This window comes from Miscanthus floridulus, chromosome 12 (genome assembly GCF_019320115.1).
Source record: "Miscanthus floridulus cultivar M001 chromosome 12, ASM1932011v1, whole genome shotgun sequence".
NCBI lineage: Eukaryota > Viridiplantae > Streptophyta > Magnoliopsida > Poales > Poaceae > Miscanthus > Miscanthus floridulus.
The window spans coordinates 2,222,403-2,244,468 of record NC_089591.1 but is presented as its reverse complement, the minus strand read 5'-3'; the positions used below and the strand labels follow the sequence as shown (position 1 = coordinate 2,244,468).

The following is a 22,066-nucleotide window of genomic DNA, read 5'->3' as shown; positions in this document are numbered from 1 at the left end:
ACTATACGTCTTCTCCACGACATCGACAGGTGTCCCGCTCGTCCTCGGCCGTCCGATCCTCAAGTGCTCGCATCCTCACCTTGACTTAGTCCGATCGTCGTCTTGACTTTGGTCGTGTGTATCATGGTCATTATCGTTGCATGTACTCCGGCTTGTCGACATGTCCAAGTGCTAGTCATCCACAGTCCATCCCTCCTTCCGGCCTTTGGTCCCTCCCTTGGACACCTGCTTTGTCGACGTGTCCGAGCATAACTCCTCCAATTTTTCTCACCTACCAAATGAACGAAAAATCCATTATAATCTCGAAGTGAACTTGTATGTCGTGGGTGAGTGCACGTGTTGTGTTCTACTAGTAGCAAAGGAGCCATGAAAAAAAGAGAGCAAAGGAGGCCGTAGCCATCCATGCACCACTGATCGATCGACCAACTATTATTGGGTGGAGGTACGTAGCCAGGGCCCTTAATTTGCATGAGTGGCTCGGAGTACCAACTTTCGTCGTCGTCCTCCGCTCATATATGCATGCAGATGCAGCATTTGGATCCTGAATTGTGATTGGATGATTGCTAGAGGCCGGCTCCATCGGATCATATCATTTGGTCCAGTACGTGGTAGCGCAGGCGATGGATCTGTCCGTCCGTCCATTTGAATTTTTGAATCAGCGTGCTAGTCGTTCGTTTGAAATCCAGACGATGCAAATACGGCGGCGGCAGCGCCTAGCTACTCCGATCCTATGTGAGACGAGATCTAGAGCAGATTTGATTAGTTTACTGCTAGTAGTACTAGCAGGTAGACACTGTCGTAATTAAGCTACCGGACGACATGGTACACATGGGCTAGCGAGGTACTCCTCCGTTCTAAATCATAAGTAACTTTGATTTTTTTTATTCATCTATTTTGACAATATGGTTGTACCAAAAAAATTTAAAGCAACTACCTGCTTTATTAACTACTAGTATCTATTTATTTATTCATCATCCGTGGTGTGAATGAATGATGATGATGATGCTTCCAAATCTAGGAAAAAAAATAAAAATGGAGCAGTAAAAATCTCTATGCCTTGTTTAAATTGCAAGTTTTTTCACTCTCTCTCCATCACATCAAATCTTTGGACACATGTATGGAGTATTAAATGTAGATAAAAAAATAACTAATTACACAGTTTGATTGTAAATTACGAGACGAATCTTTTGAGCCTAGTTAGACCATGATTGGACAATAATTATCAAATACAAATAAAAGTGCTACAGCGTTAAATACTGATTCCTAACTCCAGTCTAAATAAGACCCTAGTACTGCTCCTGCGATGGATCCAGCAGTGATTAGAAAAGGCACTTGTTCTGGTCACTGAAAAAGAGGAGGATCACATTCACATCAGAATTGAGGCCTTGTTTAATTCAAAAAGTTTTCAAAAAGTGCTAAAGTAGCCATCACATCGAATTTTACGATACGTGCATGGAGCATTAAATATAGACAAAAAAAAACTAATTGCACAGTTTGGTTGGAAATCGCGAGACGAATGTTTTGAACCTAATTAGTCCATGATTGAATATTAATTACCAAATAAAAATAAAAGTATTATAGTAGTCAAATTCTCAAATTTCATCCAACTAAACACAGAAGAAGCTAAAAACAAGAGAGTAGGGAGATGGGTATGGAGTGGTGGAGCTGTCAGTGGGTGTTGTTGGGCACCCCACCTGCTTAATTGTCGTGTCAGACAGAGAGAGGCGGAGATTCCTTCGAATTTACAGTCGGTCAGTCATGGTATACAGTAGGAGCTGTTACGGTGGGTGCCTCCAGTGCGGCCAATGGGAGCGCAAAACGTCACCCCTCCTATCCGTTATCCGCTAATCCCGTGGATTAATTACTGCAGGATGTCACTACTACTGCTATAATATGGACCCTGTCTGTTGACAAGTGGATTAATTAGCATGCCTGCCTGGGGATCGGATTAACCAAAGCAAGGCATTCTGGTGTGGTTAAGCTATGTAATTAACGAGGGAGGAGAAATGCATGGCAACGTGGGGGGCCTGGAGGTGGGAGCCATTTTGTTTTTGTCTTTGGAATCATCCTCCTCGCCGTCCGTCATGTCGTCGTCATCCTCATCCCAACCCATGATCCATCCTCTCTCTCTTGTCTTGGATGATCCCTTCCCTCCTCTGCATGCCGCCTTTCCGCTTCCCAAAGCTAACCTTAGACTATCTCCAACAGCCGATACCTAAAACAGCGACCCATTCTAGGATTTGGGTTCTGCATAACAAATGGGTCACCGACCCAAAACCTTCCTTCTCCAACAGCGAAGGCAAAGGAAGAGCCCCCGAGCACCGCCTGCGTCCCTCCCCGCCTCGCTCCGCCCGCCTCCCTCCCCGCCGAGCGCCGCTCGCCTCTCTGCATGCGCCGCCCGCCCCCCTCACCGCCGAGCACCGAGCTGCTCGCCTCCCTCCCCGCCACGCCGTCGTCGTCGTCGGACCCGTCTCGCCGGCAAGTTCCCTCCCCTACACGGCCTCCCTCCCTCCCTGTGAGATCTGGCGAGCGCTGCGCGAGCACCTCCGCCCCCCACGCGGCGCTCTCATCACTGGCGGCGGGGGAGCGGTCCCAAATCCAGCGAGGCAGCCAAGGCCAACGGCTCCGGAGGTGCTCCCACGGTGAGCTCGCCTCGCCGAGCCGGCCACGCCCCACCGCGGTCCCGCCTGGCACCCACCACTGCTCCACCCCGGCGCCTCCTACGGGCCCACCACTATGGGCGCCGAAGACTTTGCGTCTTGGAGAAAGATGACGCAAATAAGCGTCTCGGTTGGCCTCGTACCTAAAATACATGCTTTGTTTGCGTCTTCTGTTGGAGCCGGTTTTCTTCGGCTAAAAGAATGTGCACGACCTATTTTTGGTTTGTTGCATGGACTGTTGGAGACCGTCTTACGGGGGTGTTCAAAGGCCGGGTAAGAGCATCTCCAACCGTTTGCTATTTCAACTTGGCATCCATATAATTTTGGCAAAACAAGAAAAAATAGCCTCCAACAATTTGGCAAAACAACTTGGCATCAATAGCAACTTGGCAAATCTTCCCTCCGCGCGCGCAAATATGCGCGCGCGTATACGGCTTGGCATCCGGGGCTCTTCGTTCGCTTAGCGGGGCTCTTCGTTCGCTTAGCGGGGCTCTTCGTTCGCTTAGCGGGCCTCTTCGTTTTGTTAACGAGTTTTTTTATTTTACCAAGTAAAAAATGCCAAACTCTTGGAGATTGATTGTTTTTTTATTTGGCATATAATTTTGGGAGTTGCCAAATCACAAGATTTGCCAAGTAAAATTTGACAAACTCTTGGAGATGCTCTGAAGGGCTGCTTCTGCATGCTGAGCTCATCACCACGCCCGCCCGGCCTACTAGTGGACTCCAATTTTCTTGCAATTTAATATTTATTCCATCCGGACATCATCTATTCATCTCCCATCCCCAAGCTTAACTACTTCCTCACCAAACACCGGCCGTACTACTAGTATCTCACTTGCTCCACTCTCCTCCAGCGTCCTTCAAACTCTCCTATTCCCTCCCTTGCAGATGTATCTCCAACTTCCTTCAAGCTCTGCTTCTCCCTCCCTCACTCCTGGCCCTCCTTTCCAGGAGAGTGAGATCATCAGCAGCAGCTAGCTAGCAAGGCAACACCTCGTTGCTCCCACCACCAGCCCAGCAGAAAAACCATCACTACCAACATCTAGCTTCCTTGTTGCAATGGAGTAGCTTGATCATCTTGAAAAGCCTAGGCTATCAACATATAGGATCACCTTCTTCACAAGCCTTTCCACCATCAACATAGCTAGAAGCTGCTGCAACCACGTCTACCATGGGGCGGAGGACCAAGCAGTCGTCGTCATCGTCGTTCTGGTACTCCTCGCGGAGCCGTTCCTCGTCGGCCCCCGCCACGCCGAGGCCGGAACCAGCGGCGGCGGAGGCAGGAGAACCACCCGTCGGGTGCATGTCCATGGTGCACTACCTCATCTTCGCGCCGGGCGCCGGGCGCCCGCCCACTTCCTCCAACGCCATCGTCACGGCGCCGCACGACTGCCACGGCCTCGGCGGCGGCGACAGCAGCCACCGGCGGGGCGACGACAACAGCAGCAAGAGCGGATTCGAGGCGCCCAGGAACAGCCTCGACCTCGACGCCGACAACCCCAACGACATCCAGGTCGGTCAGTCGTCGTGCTCTTTGTAGCTTACCTTTTGCTAATTGCGTCTTCAATTGCTAATTGCGACATTACGCTGTCTATTTGTCTGCAGATTGGCGTGCAGATCGAGCCGGTGTTCGACGCCCTCGCCAGCAGGACGACGACCAGCATGCGCCGCTCCACCAAGCCCACCGTGCCGTCTTCCGAGGCCGAGACGCCCAGGACGCCCAGCCTCGTGGCCCGCCTCATGGGCATCGACGGCCTCCCGGACCAACAGCAGCCCTCGCCGGCGCCGGCGCAACACAAGAAGCCCGGCAACACCGGCAGAAGATCATCAACTACCTCCACCGCCGGCGCGGGCAAGGAAAACAGGAACAGCAGCAGCAGCTGCTGCTGCTCCCCGCCGGCGTCCAAGGCGGAGAAGAAGAAGCGCGTGATCCCGGAGTCCATGAACCGGCGGGAGCCGCTACGCAGCCTCAGCTGCAACGTCGGCGTCGCCGAGGCCCGGTCGCTGCCGGACACGCCGCGCGCGTCCACGTCGGCAAGGGCGTCGTGGGACGGGCCCAGGCTGTCGCTGCAGGCGCTCAAGGAGAACGTCCTCGACCGCGCCGCGCACTACATGTCCATGCCCAGCTCGCCCACCTCCTTGTCCGCCGCCTCCGGCAAGAAGAAGAAGGATGCTGCCTGCAGCCGCCGCCGCCGGGACGAGAGGGCGGCCGCCAAGGAGCACGCGCGCGAGATCCTCCGCCAGGCCAAGGAGACGGTCGCCAGCCGCAAGTCTTGCAAGAACAGCACATCCGCTTCGCCGGCGGTGGAGAAGAGGCAGAGCTGCTTTAACAACAAGGAGAACGTGATGATGAGTAGTCCTGCAGCTCCCGCACCGGCCATGGAGGACGCCAAGCTGCCCGTCGTGGTTCAAGTTCAAGAAACTGCCAAGCCGACGACGGTGGCCCCAAAGCCAAGCGCCGAGCATCATCACAGCCCCAGGGTGGCTCTGGCGCCGAGGCTGCAGCAGCAGCCGTCCCCTCCGCCGCCGCAGCAGGCGAAGCCACCTCCGCCGCCGCTGGACCCGCCGCCCACCCGAGCGAGGAAACCGGACGGGTGCGAGCGCTTCGCGACGCGGATCAAGAAGCCCGCGGCGTGCCCGACGTCCTCGCCGTCGACGTCGTCATCAACCACGGACTGCTGCTCGGCAGCGGCGGCCCCCCGCGCCCGCGTTTCCTCGTCTTCGCCGCTGGAGGAGGACCCCGAGTACAGCTACCTGCGGACGGTGCTGGAGCGCGGCGGGTTCATGCGGTCGTCGCCGCCTCATCGGCGGCCGGGTCGGGGCCACTCGGTGGCGTCGCCAGTGGACCCGATCGTGTTCCACCTCCTGGAGCTGAAGCACCCCGCGGACGAGGCGCGTCTAGGCCCCCTCCGGCACCGGTGGAACCGGAAACTGCTGTTCCACCTGGCGCAGGAGCTGCTGGCTGACCTGCTGCTGGGCCTGGACTCCTCATCGACGGCGATGACGACGGGGCTACCGCTGCTGGGGAAGGTGTGGAAAAGGGTGCAGAGCTTCCCGGCGGCGGACTGCCGGGTGGTGGGCGACATCGACGCGCTGGTGGCGGCGGACCTAGAGTCCTCGAACGTGCGGCGGCTGGCGCGGCACCCCGCGGTGGAGGAGGAGGCGGGCGACGTGGCAGAGGAGGTGGCGGACCGGGTCCTGGACGCGCTCCTCGCGCAGTGCGTGGCGGAATCTGTCTCTCTCTCCTGCGCCGCCCACGCCCAGTCGCACCCGTCGTCGTCGTCACGTGCGGCGGCGAGGTAGCCGTTGGGGGGTTGGGGACAGAGGGTGGAGCTCGTGACGTCAGTACGCCAGCGGATCTCGACGGAAACAGCGGGTGCGGCGCCGCCACGGGCGCTCACGACCATGGCCTGCGCCCCTGCCGCGGCCGCTCCGCGCGCTGCTCTGTTTCTCTGTTCAACGGTCGTGATGGGAACATGGCGATGCCTGCCACGCCTCGAGATCGGTGCCGCTGCCGTACATCCCTCGGAGGCTCGGTTTTTTTTTTTTTTTTTTTTTTTTTTTGGTCCTGTGGCTTCGTTTCCCTAGCTAGCTTGGAGTTTTGGTGTGTTTTGTTGGCCTTGCATGTATCGTATAATATGAATGGACATAGCAAACAATCAAACATGTGGTAGCAGTAGCAAGCAGGTAGCTGCTTCTGGTACAGTACGGACGATATATGTGCAGGGCAGGGCAGAGCAACTGTGGTCATGTCTCTGCCTCTTCTGGTTTTTAAAATCTCATTCATCAATCACACTGCTGCAGGATGATCATGGCACCTGTCTGGTTCTTTGAAATGTACATACTCCATCTCAAGGAGGCAAGGATTAGTGGGGCCCACAAGAGAGAATATGTACCGGCACCTGGACAGTGTAGTATGTATATATATATACGTACGAGACAAGAAACTCAAGACATGTGTTATTCGTCGCAGGGGGGGGGGGGGGGGGGGGCACTCTGTTTTTTACAACACATGTTCAAGGCAAGAGCGGCGTGCAATCCCTAGCTCCTCAGCGACGGTGGCGGGAGTAGAGTCGCCGGCGCGGGGGAGGGGGGGGGGGGGGGGGGAGTGGCCGCGTCGAGGAAGACGATGGCCACCGGCCAGGGCAGGGGCAGGGGGTGAGGGTAGATGAACACATAAGATGAACGGTGAAAGTGATGGGAAGGAAATAAAAAAAGAAAAAGAAAGAAAAAGAGAAGGACAATAAAGTTATTTTATCATTTTTTCTACCTAGAGAAATGTTTTACCGAGCGGTTCACTAAAACCAGCTTTACACCTATCAATAGAGCTACTTTTCGAGCTAAAATCTAAAAAAAAAAACTGTTTCTAACTTGAGTTGTACCAAAGAGGCTGGTGGGTTTATAAAAATGCCTATCCCAACTTGTGCTAACAAAAAGAGGTAACGAGCAAGAGGTCAGGTCTATGATATGATAGTGGTTTGTAGTCGCAGGAGTACACATTTAGTAGTTTTCATCATCGTTTCCCAAGGCCATCAGGATGTGACGTGGGAAGCAAATGTGTTTTTTAACCGGAACTGCTAGCGCTCGGACGTCCGATCCGAACGCTAGCGTCGGACGGTCGCGCTGCTGCTCCTGGATCCCCCTCCCCCCGCCCACAACCAACAACCTCGTCCCCATCCCCAACCTCGTCACCATCGCCCGCAACCGAGCCTGCTTCCATCGGGATGCCCCCGCGCATGCCCGACACGTCCGCACCTCATCCCCATCTCCATCGCCATCCTCATCCCCATCCCCCATCCACATCCCCATCCCCATCTGTTTGCCTCGCCCCCGCAGGAGCACCCCCACGGCGTCGTGCCCCCTGACGACGGCTCCGCTCCCCAACGCGCTCCTGTCCCCCCTTCACCAACACACCCCCTTCCCCAACTGCAACATCGAAAAAATATGTAGCGCAACATTGATAAACATACACTGCAACATCAAAAAATATCTATTGCAACAATGAAAAATATCTACTGCAACAAAACGAAAAATATGTACCGCAACATCGAAAAATATCTACTGCAACATTGAAAAACATGCACTGCAACATCTAAAAAATCTGATGCAACAATGAAGAATATCTACTGCAACAACAAAAAAATGTGTACTGCAACATTGAAAAACATGTACTGCAGCATAAAAAACATATACTGCAACATCAAAAAAATATGTACTGCAACATAAAAAATTATGCTGCAACATTCAAAAAAATATACTGCAACATCTCAAGCAGTAGTACTGCAACATCGCAAAAAACATCTGTTGCAACAACCCCAAAAAATCCCATTGCATCATTCGAAATTATCTGTTGCAACATAAAAAAACAGTGTAACATGACGAGATCTGACCCGAGAGCTTGGTGGAACCCTAGCCACCGCCACATCCCTTAGATCCAGAGGAGGAGGAGAAGGAGGAGGAGGGCTCAGATTCAGATCCAGAGGAGGAGGAGCAGGCCTCAGATCCAGATCCCTCCGCGAGCTACCTTGTCGGAGCCGCCGATGTCGTCCTCGTCTCCAGTGGGGGTGTGGGAGCCGGGTCGCAGGGAGAGTGGGGGTGCATGGAGGTAGCGGAGGCGAGGGACGGAGGAAGGGAGCACGGTGGGCGGGCGCGGCGCGCGGTGTCCCTGTCCTGGGGACGATCCGAAGAGCCGGCAGGAAAGCGGGGCGGAGGAGCGGCGCAGGAGAGATCGAGTGTGGGGGAGCGAGCGGAGTGAGTGTGGGACAGAGCGAGCGGAGGCAACGGGCGGAGCGGGGAGAAGTAAAGTGCGAGTAGAGAGCGGTCTGTGTAACGATACGTCCGGCCGCCCAGGACGCCCGGTCTATGGCATTACCGTTTTTAACCCCGTGATGAAGCCGCATCGTCTGTACTACTTATGATGGAATGTCATTTTTCCCTCCTGACCAGGGAGAGCATGACGTGGCACTCCTTAGTTACCGTGGTACGTAACGTTCGTGTACTACCAATTTGTTGTTACGCCGCCCGGCCAGTCGCCCTTCTTAAAATTCGAATTGTTGTGCATCCACCAAGAACGAAAGAGCGTACGTACGTACTACCAGTTTGTTCTTTGTATTTATTTTTTTTGTCTAATTCGATTCGAATCGACGGATGGGCCTGCCGGGGCTCTGCCTGCGTGCGTGATTATATGTTTGCCCCGGCCCCCGGCGGGCCCCGCCCGGTGGAGAGGGAGGGCGCAGTACCTTACAGTACCCATCCATCCCCGTAACATTCTGTCGTCTGCTAATATGCATGCACGATGGGGGACAAGTGGGACTAAGGATGAAAACGGAACGGAAATATCTCGAACCGAACCGTATCGTTTTCTATATTTAATCCGACCGAATCCGTATTTTCTTGTTCGACTTTACCGTTTTCGCTTTCGCATTTGAGATGTTTCGTATTTCGAATGTAAAAGTAGAAAACGGTTTACACATTTTTCGACCGTTTTCTACTTTTCTACTTTAATTTGAAATATTCCGAATTCAAAATTCGGTTTAAAACCGAATTTGGCCAACTGCACAGGTCATACAGCCCAATTACAGGCTGCTCACCACGCAGCTGTGTTCTTTCTACTGGTGGCTAGCTGCCCTCTCTTATAGACGGCGCACAGCCTCATCTCTCTTATTATGTATTTGGTCGTGCACTTGTTTAATGCTATGCACTTGAACTAGGTCATGCACTTGTTACTTGTGAACTTGTTATGTATTTGGGTCGTGCACTTGTTTAATGCTATGCACTGTGGGTCGGTATTTCGTATTGAATTTTCGCATACCGACCGTGTTCGACATAATTCCGCTCGAATTGGTTCGTTTTCGAAATTCTAGATATTCCGTAAGTTCGTGTTCGTTTTCGTGTCCGGCTTGTCCGCTTTCACTTTCGTTTTCGTATTTCAAATGTAAAAGTAGAAAACGGTTAAGGAGTTTTTCGACCGAGTTCGACCGTTTTCATCCTTAAGTGGGACACGCATGCCTGCTGCTGCTCCACAAACTTCATCATGGAGCAGCTTCATAAAAAAAAACTGGAGTTCATGAAGTATGCTATCACAACTCTGTTCTTTTTTCTTTCGAATAGAGTGCATGGAGCTAAAACTGTTTGGCTAAAAAACGTAGAGCGGAACTGAAAACCGTGGAATAGAGCCGTCGCAAACATTATATCGTATATGTACATACAGTAGTACTCCGTATATGCAAATTGCTAGTGCTATATTGCGTACATGCATGCTGCCGTTGCTGCGATAAATATTCCAGGGAGTCAATAGGGCCGCACAGGTTGCAAACCACCATCTTTCCCCCAGGCCTGGGGGACAGGGGCAGGAACAGGCCCAGGTATTGGTCACTGCTATGGCATTATTGCTCGTGGCTGTTAAGTGGTTCTGGATTTTCTACATCTAGATATATATACAGTGAAACATATGTATCTAGAAAAGCCAGAACATCTTATAATTTGTAATGAAGGGTATACTTTTTAATTCGTGTGTGGTTTGACTTGATGCACTCTTTAACGACGAATTTTAACCATTAATCTCTCATATGTTATAGTTTTCTCATGATATGAATCTAAAACTATTTGAACCATAGTCTTGTTTACAATTATTAAAAAAAAATCCAATATGAGTATATTTTGATTTTTTCCCTTTTGTTTTCTTAGACAGATCAACATTTTCTAGTGCTATTTTGACATTTTTAACGCGTCATTTTAACACATTCATACCAAATTTGAGTTGGTGTTTCGAAATTCCTAGAGTGCAAAAGTGCTCACCATTAAAGCGAAAACACATTTCTGGGCCAAAACCGAAGAAATGACCGGAGGGTCTCTCTCTCTCTCTCTCTCTCTCTCTCATAATTCTACTGATGGTTAAGCAACCAATCTGTCACTGAAGAGGAGCATTTCTGATCAATATGATAGGCTGCTAGCTGTGGGTTGAAGGCTTGAAACAAGCCCTTAACAGTCAATTTGTTTTTATTGTATACATGCAAATTGCTACTGCTATTCTGCTGACGTTGTTGCGGTCATATTCAAGGGAATCAAATCAAATAAAAAAAGGGTACAAGTGACAACTTTTTGCAATCAGACGATTGCTAAAACCGGCGTCCTCACTCTCACCAGGCACGAACAGGGGTTGGGGCAGCCGGGGCCCAAATATTGGCCGCCACCACTCTATGGGTCATGCATGGCTGTTCAAAATTACTCTCTTATTTTTTTAATCTCTTTATTAGATTATTAGTGGTGCGGTTTGACCTGATGCGCTCTTTTAACTTCGAATTTTGAGCACGAGTTCGTCATATGTTATAGTTTTCATTGTATGAATCCGAATCCATTTGAACCATGGTATTTGTTTACAATTATTTTTAAAAAATCTTACATGCGTATATTTTTCGTTTTAGAAAAATCAACATTTTTAGAATTCTTAAAATATTTTGAAGTACTATTTTCACATGTTTATACAAAATTCGAGTTGGTGTTTCGAAATTCCCCAACTTGCAAAGCTGAGCTAGAATCATTGAAGCAAAAACACGTTTCTGGGCCTGAAGCAAAGAAAACGACCGGTGGGCCACTTCATAGGCAAGAAAACGGCCGGTGGGCCACTTCATAGGCTGCGACTAGTGGGCCGTAGTAACTGGGCCACAAGAATGAAGTAACTGGGCCACAAGAGCTAGCCTCGAGCTCTCGATCACTTTTGCCCATCTAAAAATGAACTCCCATCCAAGCTCGAGCACGTCATTGGGCCACGTCACTCTTTTTTTTTGGTTCATCCAATTTTGATCAGACGGTCTAAAACGGGCACAGTTCTCACGAAAGAAAAAAAGGAAAAAAAAAGGGCACAGCAACCAGCCTTTCCAGAGCTTTCCCCCGAGCTCGTGGCTACGCCGCGCCTCGGGCCCCGGCCATCCGGACACGGCGGCGCTCCCCTTCCTCACCGGTCACCGCCGTCCGCCATCCGGGCTCCCACTCGCTCGCTTAGCGCCATGCGCCGCCTCCTCGCAGAGCCGCGAGCAGCGCTGCCGCGTCGCGCGTGCCCGTGGCCAGCCCGCTCCGGCCGAGAAGAGGCCAGCCTCGGGACGCTCAGGCCCAGCGCAGCTCGCCGGCTCCCGAACGAGAATCGCGCGGGCCGTGCTGCTCAAGGGCAGGGCAGCCACTGACATGGACAGCCGGCGACGGGTCACCTCCGCCTTTAGTGCGGAGGGGCCGGCCGTGGGATGCGGTCGCGTCCACGCCGGGGAGCAGCCGCACTTGGGCCATGTCGCCGACGCGCCGGTGGCCGAGGGCGGCCACGGCCACCGCGCGCTCCGCGCTGGAGAGCGGGTTCACCCCGCCATGGCCTGGGGCCTGGGCCACCGCGCCGCCGCCCCACAGCCTGTCGCCCAGCCGACCGCCTAGAACTCGTTGCGGCGGCGAGCTTGCCGCGCCGCTCGCCTGGAACCTCGCCGCAACCTGTCACGCCACACACCTGGAGATGTGCCGAGGAGCTCGCCGCGCCGTCCGCCTGAACCGCGTCGGGGAGCCCGCCGCGTCTCCGCACGCGTGTCGCACATGAGGCCCCACGGCGAACGCGCGCAGCTCGTGGTGAGCCGCGTCTTCGTCATCCTCGGTGTCGGCATAGCTACATGACCACCCTACTCTACATCTCCGAGCCATCGCCGTCGCCGGCCAGGATCCGCAGTGCGCTCGTAGCACCGGCCTCTCGCAAGTCACACGGACAAGGATGGCTGGAGCCTGGATTGACTTCACGAGGAGCAGCTGACCAGCGGGTCCCACTCTCACAGCTGCTAAGCTCTCTGTACGTCTAAAATTGCATTCCTTTATGCACTTGCTTCCAAGCCTACAATTGCTTGCATTTACGGACAGAGCGAAATAAAGGGTAGACGTTTCTGCCACTAACTTATCTTATTATGCAACAAAAATGATGGGGGCAAAATGGAGAACACAAACATTCAAATGGGAAAAATCTCTACATAGGCTCCGTTCGGCTGGTAGAAATCGCGGCTGGTTTCAGGCTGAGGCTGAATGGGCCTTCCGGCCTAGCGTCTCCAGCCGTTCGGCTGAACTACAAGTATCAGCTCGCGCCTCGTCGGTATCCCCCTCTCACATTCGCTCGCGCGGCTCTAGGGTTGCGCCGCTCCCACTTGTTGCTCCCGCCGCCGACGCGCTGCGTTGTTCGGCCGCACGCCCATTCCTGCTTCGCCGCCCGCCTGCCATCCTTGTCCCGTCCCCGTCCCATTCTCCATCTCGCCGGATCCGCCGACGCGGTGCGTTGTTCGCCCGCACACCCTTTCCCACATCGCCGCCCGCCCGCCGTCCTTGTCCCGTTCCCGTCCCCATCTCGTCGGATCCGCCGACGCGCTGCGTTGTTCGATCTCCAGCTCTTATCGCCACAACCATTCCCGCTTCGCCGGCCCGCCCGCCCGCAGTCCTTGTTCCCGTCCCCATCCCCCTCTCGCGGATTCCGCCGACGCGCTGTGTGTGTTCGCACCGCACGCCCTTTTCACGCTTCGCCGCCCGCCCCGCCCACCCGCCGTCCTTGTCCCATCCCCGTCCCCATCCACGCCGGATCCGCCGACGCGCTGTGTTGTTCGCCCCGCACGCCCTTTCCTGCTTCAGCGCCCCGCCCACTCGCCGTCCTTGTCCCGTCCCCATCCCCCTCTCGTTGGATCCCCCTCTCGGTGCGGTCTTGCCCTACCAGATCCGCCGCGTCGTACTCGCCGTGGTGCCGAACAGATCCTGCCCGTTCGTCGGCTGCGGACTCACCTCCAACCACTCCGGTACGAGGCTTACTTCCCCCTCCTTTTTTGTTTGTTCGTGACGTTCCGTTGTAGCCACCGGATCCGTCACTTTTACCTGTTTCCTCTTCCCCGGCAACGCCAGATCCAGTACGTAGGCGACTGTCTCATTAGGGCTGAAGTTCCAGATCCGCTTCGTTAGGGCTGATGTTCCTGCTCCCAAGTTTAGATGCCTAAGTAGAGCCGGATTGGTATGGTCACATAGTCCTTGCACATCCGTTTCATTGAGTGTTAGCATAAATGCCATTTTTTTGTTATTGTTTCCATTTAAACTTTCCTCTAGTTCTTCATGCAGTCCAATGTTCGATGAGTTGTATGCGTGTAAATCTGCTAGTAGTCCATCCTGACCATTCTTGCAAAAGTAAAACTTTCTGTGTCATATTGTCCTATTTGAAGGACTCATTGATCCCCTGTTTGCTGTATCAGTATTTCCTTAATAAAGATTGAAAGAGAAGTTATTTGACTTCATTTTAGGCAGAAAGCTGAAATGCCAATCAGATCCAATCTTCGAAGTCCTGCATACTTTAAGCCATTAAGTATGACATAAAAATAGTAAACATGGAGCATTTTGCACACAATTCTATTTGACTGGCAACAACAGTCTAAACTGACTCATGCTATCTTGGGCAAACGTGTTAGTATTCATGCTCTGTGGACTGTGAATGGTGTGTTAGTTTTGTACTATAACATATCAGCTATTAAGCTGTTACTTTCCAATCATCTTGGTTTTGTTCAAGTATTTGCATTCACATCCTCCAGTTGTAACCCCTCGAATGAAGTAATACAAATGTGATTCTTTTTGCATTCCAGTGAATACTCTCTCCTACTTCTCTGAAATTGCTGGATGGTAGCTTCCAGGAATGTTTAAAGGTTCATAGGCATGTATCCACACTGGATTTGCTTTCTACCGTGCTATTTAACAATATAATAACAAAATTATAGGTTTCAGAAAGGTGACAAAGGTCCATTTCTTTGCCTGATTCGAATGCTCCATGGGCTCCATACTGAATTATATTTCTTTTCTGATTACAGCTCACTAAATTGTAGGGTGATTCCATGCTTCTTGTGATGTAAATACAGTTGCTTCATTGTGTTGATAAAATGCATTTTAATTGCAGTAATTAGGCTATTTCTTTTATTACTCATAAAATCTGTTGTCAGTCCAGTTGGCACACAGTTTGCATACTGAATTTAGACAATGATGTGGGATTACTTTGGTTCACATACAGCTCTAACATGCATTTTAATTTCAGTAATTAGGCTATTTCTTTTATTACTCATAAAATCTGTTGTCAGTCCAGTTGGCACACAGTTTTGCATACTGAATTTAGACAATGATGCGGGATTACTTTGGTTGACATACAACTCTAACATATTCACATGTTTATCATGTAGTTGTGCTCTTTCAAAGTCTATATACTGGCACCGTCGTCAACAGGTTCCTGCTCCCCGTCGGAATCCCCTCGGTACAACTTGCGTTCCAAGCGAGTCAAGCGTGAATCCAAGGCAAGTATACAATTACGTCCATTGCATCGTGTTTTAGGTCACCCATGCATTACTTTAGGTTTTTTGCGGTACAATTACTATATCCAGCCACAAACGACAATAGCCCTTACACATTCCAACAGATGGCTCCAAAGCGTGCAAGTTGGCCCGAGGAAGACACCAAGCTGTTGCTGGAGCTTTGTCTTCAAGAGAAGGAAAAGTTTAACTTCAATCAGCAGGGTCTCACCACAGCTGGCTGGCACAACATTTACAAGAACTTCCCCCAATTTAATAAGAGATAGTGCAACAACAAGCTTCAATACCTAAAAAAACTAATCTAACATGGAAAGATGGACTGATAGCCACCGGACTTAGGAGGAACCCACGTACGGGTGCCATTGATGTTGACCCGGAGTACTGGGAAACTCAAGAAGGTTCCCAGCCCGTGCCATCGGTACGTTAGCTTGTTAACAACTCTGAATACATAGGTTACATTGTTTAACATTATGTCAGCCTGAGGGACGACGTGGTAGTCAACCTCACTTCCTAGACCAACTAGAGGCATTGTTTGGAGACCGCAACCAGAACACGGGCTGCTTCGTGTCCGTTGGTGGTATCCGGGAATCAACGCCTCCTGCTATTGTGCGTCGGCTAGACTTAGGCAGCCCGTCCAGATACCATTCTGGTTCAAAGAGGGACACCATAGACCATGTTGTCGACAACCCAGAGAAGAAGAAGAATTGCAATATGGGGGGAGTACATGGCCCGGTTGTCTGAGAGCATTGCTGCAAGGAGCACATCACGGGATAGAGAGCGGACCCGTGAACAGGCCGAGGTTGACGAAGCTATGCAACTTTTATGAGAAGATGGTGTGCCATCCACTTCAGACAAGTTCTTCTTGGCAACGAATCTATTCAAGGACTTAGTGACCCGGCGGGTGTTCAAGAATTTGCTGACATCCAAAGAACGTATGGCTTGGCTGACATATCAAATGAACAAGAACAACAAGTAGTTCAGCACCTGGGATGTTGAGTTGTGTTTCAAGCAACGGTGGCATTTGAGTGTCGTCTTTCATCCTTTACATTCAATGTTGTCCTAGTTGTATTGAGGTTTATGTCTTGTAACGGGGCCTGTGGCCAAAAACCACGTGTCGTATTATTTTTCCCGAACTCGTTATAAGTTTTTTGATGTGATGTATTTGTTTGAGTTGCCTGAGATTATTTGGTTCTTGAAGCTAACAAATATTTCATTGTTACCGTATGCTTTAATTGTTCTGTATTTGAACAAATCATAACGGGTTATTTGTGTTGCAGGTACGTGTGGGACTGCTTGTAGAGGTAATCACTGATCGGCGAGCTTGAAGGTGTGTATGCCTTTGTGCAAGGTTTGGATATAACATAGCTACTCTGTTACGGCTTATTATGCATTTCTGTAGAACTTTCAGGCTTGTGGCTTAAAATTCAGTAGCTAATCTGCTGTTGCTTGTTGTGCATTTCTAATACACATCATTTTTATTGAGCTGCTTCCCTGATTATAATTATAAAGTTTATTTTGGGCATAACAATAGGTGGCCTCATGATTGTATTTTCTAAACTGGCATCCAGTGCTACTGGTTTTGTATCTAGTATCACCTTTTCTTGTTTACTATCTTTGCTAGTGAGAGACAGACCAAGACCAGCCCTCTAGAGCTACTGCACATCTGAATAAAAGTGCTACTGCACATCTTGACGCCGTTTACGAGCATGTCCCTGTCCACCTCAGCATATAGACCTGTCCAATAGCGCATAAGAGTGTTAGCATAGCAAATTATCTCAATAGAGTTTTGAAACTTTTTCCCATTAAAGCACACTTGAAGTGACACATAGGACTGCCCATCCAATTCCTCTTGATCAAATTATCTTTTGTTAAGATGGGACAGCATCATTCTTAGTTAGCCCATTATACAAGGATTTAACGGAAAAACATTAGATGTTATTTGTGCACATATTTCACTCTGTTATTTCACTCTGAGTGTATTCAGCATGCAGTTTATATTTTATTTACCAACGATGGTTTACATTTGTCCTTGGCAGCCTATTTGAACCTGGACAACAGCGATGAGGAAAGTCAGAATTCAAGTGAAAACAACTTCAACGAGGTGGTTACTGCAGCTATGGCTGTAGGCTATGCATTTGCGCACATGTTGCAGGAACCACCACAAGGTAACCATGTTTTCTCCGTGCCTGAACTTACCGGACGACAGTGGGTAGATAAGCTATTGTCAGATGCTGGTAGGTGCTATGAAAACTGCCGAATGCGGCCTGAAAATTTGGTTAGATTGCATAGCATACTATGTGACAGCTATGGGCTAAAAGGCAGTAGGGAGCTTGAATCAATTGAAGCTTTAGCCATGTTTCTATGGGCATGTGGTACAAATCAATGCCAGAGGCAAATGCATGAGATATTTGGGAGGGGGTTGGGGACATGTAGCAAGGTATTGTTTCCATGTTCTGACTGCCATGACTAGATTTGCAGATGACGTGATTCGGCCTAGGGACACTAGTTATTCAGGAAAGCCAGCTCCATTGGGTTCCGCCCATGATATGAGGGTGAAAAGAAAGGCCGAAGCCGATGCATCTTTCCCACATCCACCGTCAAGTTAGTTGAACTTAGTCGGTTTGGTTGTTTCATGCTGGACCTTATTGAACATGGACTGGTATCTTGCTTTGAATTTGTCAAGGCCGCTATTACTTGGTGGACTCCGGTTACGCACTTCGCCCCGGGTATCTGACGCCGTATCTAAATAAGAGGTACTGGGTGAAGGAGTTCCAGACTAGGGGGGCCTTCTGATGCCCAGGAATTGTTCAACCGGCACCATTCCAAGTTGCGTAATGTCATAGAAAGAACATTTGGAGCAGCGAAAGCTAAGTGACAGATGTTGAAAGGCATACCTCACTATCAGGGGACCAAGCCAACCCAGATAATTATTGCTCTCTGTGCATTGCACAACTACGTGCATGAGCTGGAGGGTCAGCACCAACCACGGCGGGTTATGCAGGCACCGGAGCTTGGCCCGTTGAGTCAAGTGGCAGCTATGGCCTTGGGAGATCCTAATGACATGGAACAGATCTGTGAGTGGATAACATATGGGCTTGGACTCCTTGGGAAGACAATGTAAGTGAATTATTTATGGTTTGTGGATGTTATCAGTGAAGTCATGCACATTTACTTTGTCTGCGTAGTGTGCAGCTAATGAGGATACGTACACATGCAGGTGAAGGAAGTGAAGACATGGTGCGCTGGGATCAGATGAAGCTGCTTGGCTCCCACCTAGTGCCTTCCTGTACTGCTGCTGGGATCAGATTTCATAACCTTCTTGTTCTTCTTAACTGTTAGTCTGAACACTGTTTGCTTATGAAGTCTTATTCTGCTATGTATTGTGTAGGACATTCTCAGTGTTCAATTATGAGATTCTGAACTTCCCAGACAAAGAATTGTTCATGTTCTATTGGATTGTGGTGATACTTGCAATACCTGGCACCTACATTATGAAGATGATGATGATGCCGTTTGGTTTACTGTTTGAGTATCTAACTTAATTAATTTGTGGCAACTCGGAGGCATTTGAGTTGGTTACTTGATCATGTAACTTATATTTTGCATGCCTTAGTCCTTGTGCCATTGAAACTTTGATAATTGATATTGTTTGTCTAGTCTTTGCAGACGTTTGATGAAGCTATCTCTGAGTTGGACACCCTTGGGGAGGAGTCATACAAAGATAGCACTCTGATCATGCAGCTCCTCAGATACAACTTGACCCTTTGGACCTCTGACCTCACTGTATTTTCTTCTCCTAAAATAAACTTAACCTTTTAATCTGTTGCCTGTCTACTCTTCTTATCCGGTGATAAAAATTTGTATCTGGTATGTGCAGGAGGAGGGTGCTGATGAGGGCAATGAAGCCTCCAAAGGCGATGCTGGCGAGAGGCAGTAATCTTCTGAGAGGGCATGTTGTTCTAGCCCAATTGTTGTAGATGCTCTACGCTGTCAAAGCTGTGCTGTGCCATTGTACTGTTAATTATGGTGGTGTATTGAATGGCATTTGATTTGTGGAGTTGAATGATGTAGTAATGGAGCTTCCTGGTTGTAAAGAACATTTGATTTATAGTGCAATGGCCTGGCTGCTGGTGTTTGAAATTGAGAAGCATTAAATGGCGTTTGAATTTGAACTGCATTAAATGTTGTCCGGCCGAACCTTGCGGATGGCTGATTCTGGGCACTGTGTGCGTTGGCTGGAATTCAGCTGTAATTGTGGTCAGCCGAACGGGCCATAGAATCCATGATCCAAACATGGGAGATTTTTATCATCTAGAATCTGGATTCTAAAATCCTCATATATCAGAAATAGATGATCTCTTAGTTCAACCTTCCATTGTAAATATAAGGACTAACTATAAGGTACTAACTACACTAAATCTTTTGCTACAAATACTAATAATTCTATTAATTCATCACTTGACAACATTTAAAGTTTAAATTAGGTACTGATATTAGGGTAAGATGCACATAAATAGGCTGTCACACTCCAACGCGAGTCCATTTCGGAAGTGCAAAGTAGTACACTTGGATCAATACAAATGATCATAGAAAATTACAGTACCTCACTGTAAGCATGAATCACGACACTGTTGATTATAAGGAATGTTTTGCAACCTTCTTTTAATTAATTAGTTTTTATTAATGACACCCTCATGACATCTGATTTGATTTCCTAGGATAAGTCTAGGGAAGCACCGGTGTAAGCAGCTGCTTACCTGCAAAGAAGGCCTCAAGGTTGGAAATGGTATGGTCACGCAGATCTGACCTGGAGTCCGACCTCAAAACTGCAACGTGTGGCGTCAGCACGACATTATTGTCCATGGCCAAGAGCTCCGGCGGCACATTGGCTTCCTTGAGTGCCCTCACCATCTCGGCCTCGTCGACGTTTGCGCCTCGACCAACGTTTATGACGACCCCGTCCTTCCCTAGGGCCTCCAGAACGTCCTTGTTCACGATGTGCCTCGTCTCCTTGTTCAGTGCGCAGGCGACGACGAGGATGTCTGATTCAGAAGCAAGATCATGAACATTGGAGAAGAACTTGTAAGAGACTTAACAACCCTTGGGTTTTCTGGAGTGGTAGTAGATGACACAGCCAAAAGCTTCAAGCCTCTTTGCGATCAGCGAACCAATGTTCCCCAAGCCGATGATGCCAACACGCTTGCCACCGAGCTGAAAACATCATCAAGGACAGAAAAATTTGGCGTCGTTCGGCTTGGAGAAAAGAAAATCATAGGAAGGAGAAGGATCGGAGACGAAGAAGAAGGACCTTGGAGCCGAGGCACAAGTCCCCCTGCAGAGCCCAGAGTCCTCGGCGGACGAACCGCTCCGACGCCGTGACGCGCCGCAGCACGTCGATGAGCATGCAGACAGCGTGGCGGCGACGTCGGCGGAGTAGACTCTGCCAGAGTTGGCGACGGCCACGCCGCGGCGCGCGCACTCGTGGAGGTCGATGTGGTCGAGGTTCGCCGCCGTGCTGACGACGCAGCGAAGCGAGGGCAGGGCGTCGAGGAACTCGGCGTCCACGCGAGCGGGGCCGCCCCCCATGACCACCGCGGCGGCGGCCAGGAAAGCCGGGAGGGGCGGCGAGCCAGATGCGAAGAAGTCGAGGACGCGGAAGCGCTGTCGTAGTGCGGCGGCGAAGGGTGCACCGTCCACACGGCGGATGAGGAGGAGCGCCGGGAGAGCCAGAGGCTCCGCGGCCATCGTAGCGGCGGCGGCGGATTCCATGGTTGGAGTAACCGAGTGAATGGGGAGCCTCAAAACTCGAGCAAAACAATACTATGAAAGATACCAAAATCGCCGCGGGAAACTAAAACAATACAAAAAGATTGGCCAACTTGACTGGTAGTATAATCTAAATTGAAGTATAATAACAGAATAAATGAGCGATAAGGCTCCAACTTATGAAAAGACGGTGTCCAAACACTAGGGAAGTTTTTGAACGCGGTAATTCATTCTTTTCTCCTAATAATCCTATTTTTTCTATAAAATTAAATTAATTTCTGTAAATTTCTGAAAATCTTGATTTCCATCCAAGTTCTTATTCTACCTTGCTATAATCTCTCTGTATATCGGTTACTAAGTGTATATTCAAACAAACCACGAGTTCCTCGAATACAGTATATCCATAATCATAGTCCCAGAATCAGTGCTATGATCTGCTCATTCAGTCACAATTGGTTCCAAAGTCATACATAGCATCCAAATACCTGCTCATGTCTGCACAGTTCTTTTCCTTGGTCAATATAAATCAGATACTCTACTCAAATCCAATATCCATCCAAACAAAAGTACATTGGAGTTCATCTTTTACAACTGTTGCTGCCACCTTCATTAACAGGATCCTGGGAACAAATCCTGACAAATCTGACAAGTAATTGGAAAAATTGAGGGAGAAAATAGGGTAAAGTAAAGGCGGAAGAACTAGGGTTCTACAAGGGAGAAAGGGAGAGGCAAAAACCAAAAAAGTGATAACCATATACAGAGTACGTCTAAGCTGACTCCAGGCTGGCGCATATCCCTTCCAGAGGACAGTAATTAACTTCTAACAGGACGACAGCTTTTCATCCACATAACAAAGACACACAGTAATAACTACTGTAAATAAAACCAGGACCATCGGATCACTGTTGAACGCACAAGAACAATACACATCAACCATTTCAAAACCCGGCAACATTAAGCCATTTTCCACCATCAAAAAGGTGTTTTTTATGTTCTTCAGACTGAAACTGATTGCCACTCTGTTTCAGAATAAGAAGCTGACATTCATGCCAGCATGTAGTTAAATTAGCATTTGTATTACTGTTTTGTTCTTCCAGGATAGATCTAGTATTGTCCTCGGTGTATCCCAGCACCGGGATATATCATAATGTCACTCTAAAGAGCATCGTGTAGTTCAGAATACCATGCTATTCCATAAAATGTCACTCCAGTTTCCATTTGATTTTTCTGTTTTTGTGCCATGCCAGATGTAAATGCCCCCACCAAGATTGTTGTGGTTCGAATTCAAGATTTGCATACCAT

General features: G+C 49.7%; 2 protein-coding genes and 1 pseudogene across 2 annotated transcripts; 2 read left to right on the top strand and 1 right to left on the bottom strand.

The window, feature by feature from the left end:
* Positions 1 to 2,389: 2,389 nt before the first annotated feature.
* Positions 2,390 to 2,773, top strand: LOC136498317 (formin-like protein 14). The gene has a single exon (XM_066494255.1). The coding sequence runs from the start codon at positions 2,390 to 2,392 to the stop codon at positions 2,771 to 2,773; it is 384 nt and encodes a 127-aa protein (XP_066350352.1).
* A 683-nt stretch (positions 2,774 to 3,456) lies between these two features.
* On the top strand, positions 3,457 to 6,387 carry LOC136497650 (uncharacterized). Its single transcript, XM_066493490.1, has 2 exons — positions 3,457 to 4,173; positions 4,266 to 6,387. The coding sequence occupies exons 1-2, from the start codon at positions 3,832 to 3,834 to the stop codon at positions 5,961 to 5,963; spliced, it is 2,040 nt and encodes a 679-aa protein (XP_066349587.1). The 5' UTR covers positions 3,457 to 3,831; the 3' UTR covers positions 5,964 to 6,387.
* A 3,699-nt stretch (positions 6,388 to 10,086) lies between these two features.
* LOC136498315 (glyoxylate/hydroxypyruvate reductase HPR3-like) lies at positions 10,087 to 20,743 on the bottom strand (annotated as a pseudogene).
* Positions 20,744 to 22,066: the final 1,323 nt, after the last annotated feature.

Bases quoted from the DNA above. Each gene is read 5' to 3' on its own strand.
- LOC136497650 (XM_066493490.1), top strand. From the start codon at position 3,832: ATGGGGCGGAGGACCAAGCAGTCGTCGTCATCGTCGTTCTGGTACTCC. The intron at 4,174-4,265 runs GTCGGTCAGTCG...ATTTGTCTGCAG, and splicing joins ACAACCCCAACGACATCCAG to ATTGGCGTGCAGATCGAGCC.
- LOC136498317 (XM_066494255.1), top strand. From the start codon at position 2,390: ATGCGCCGCCCGCCCCCCTCACCGCCGAGCACCGAGCTGCTCGCCTCC.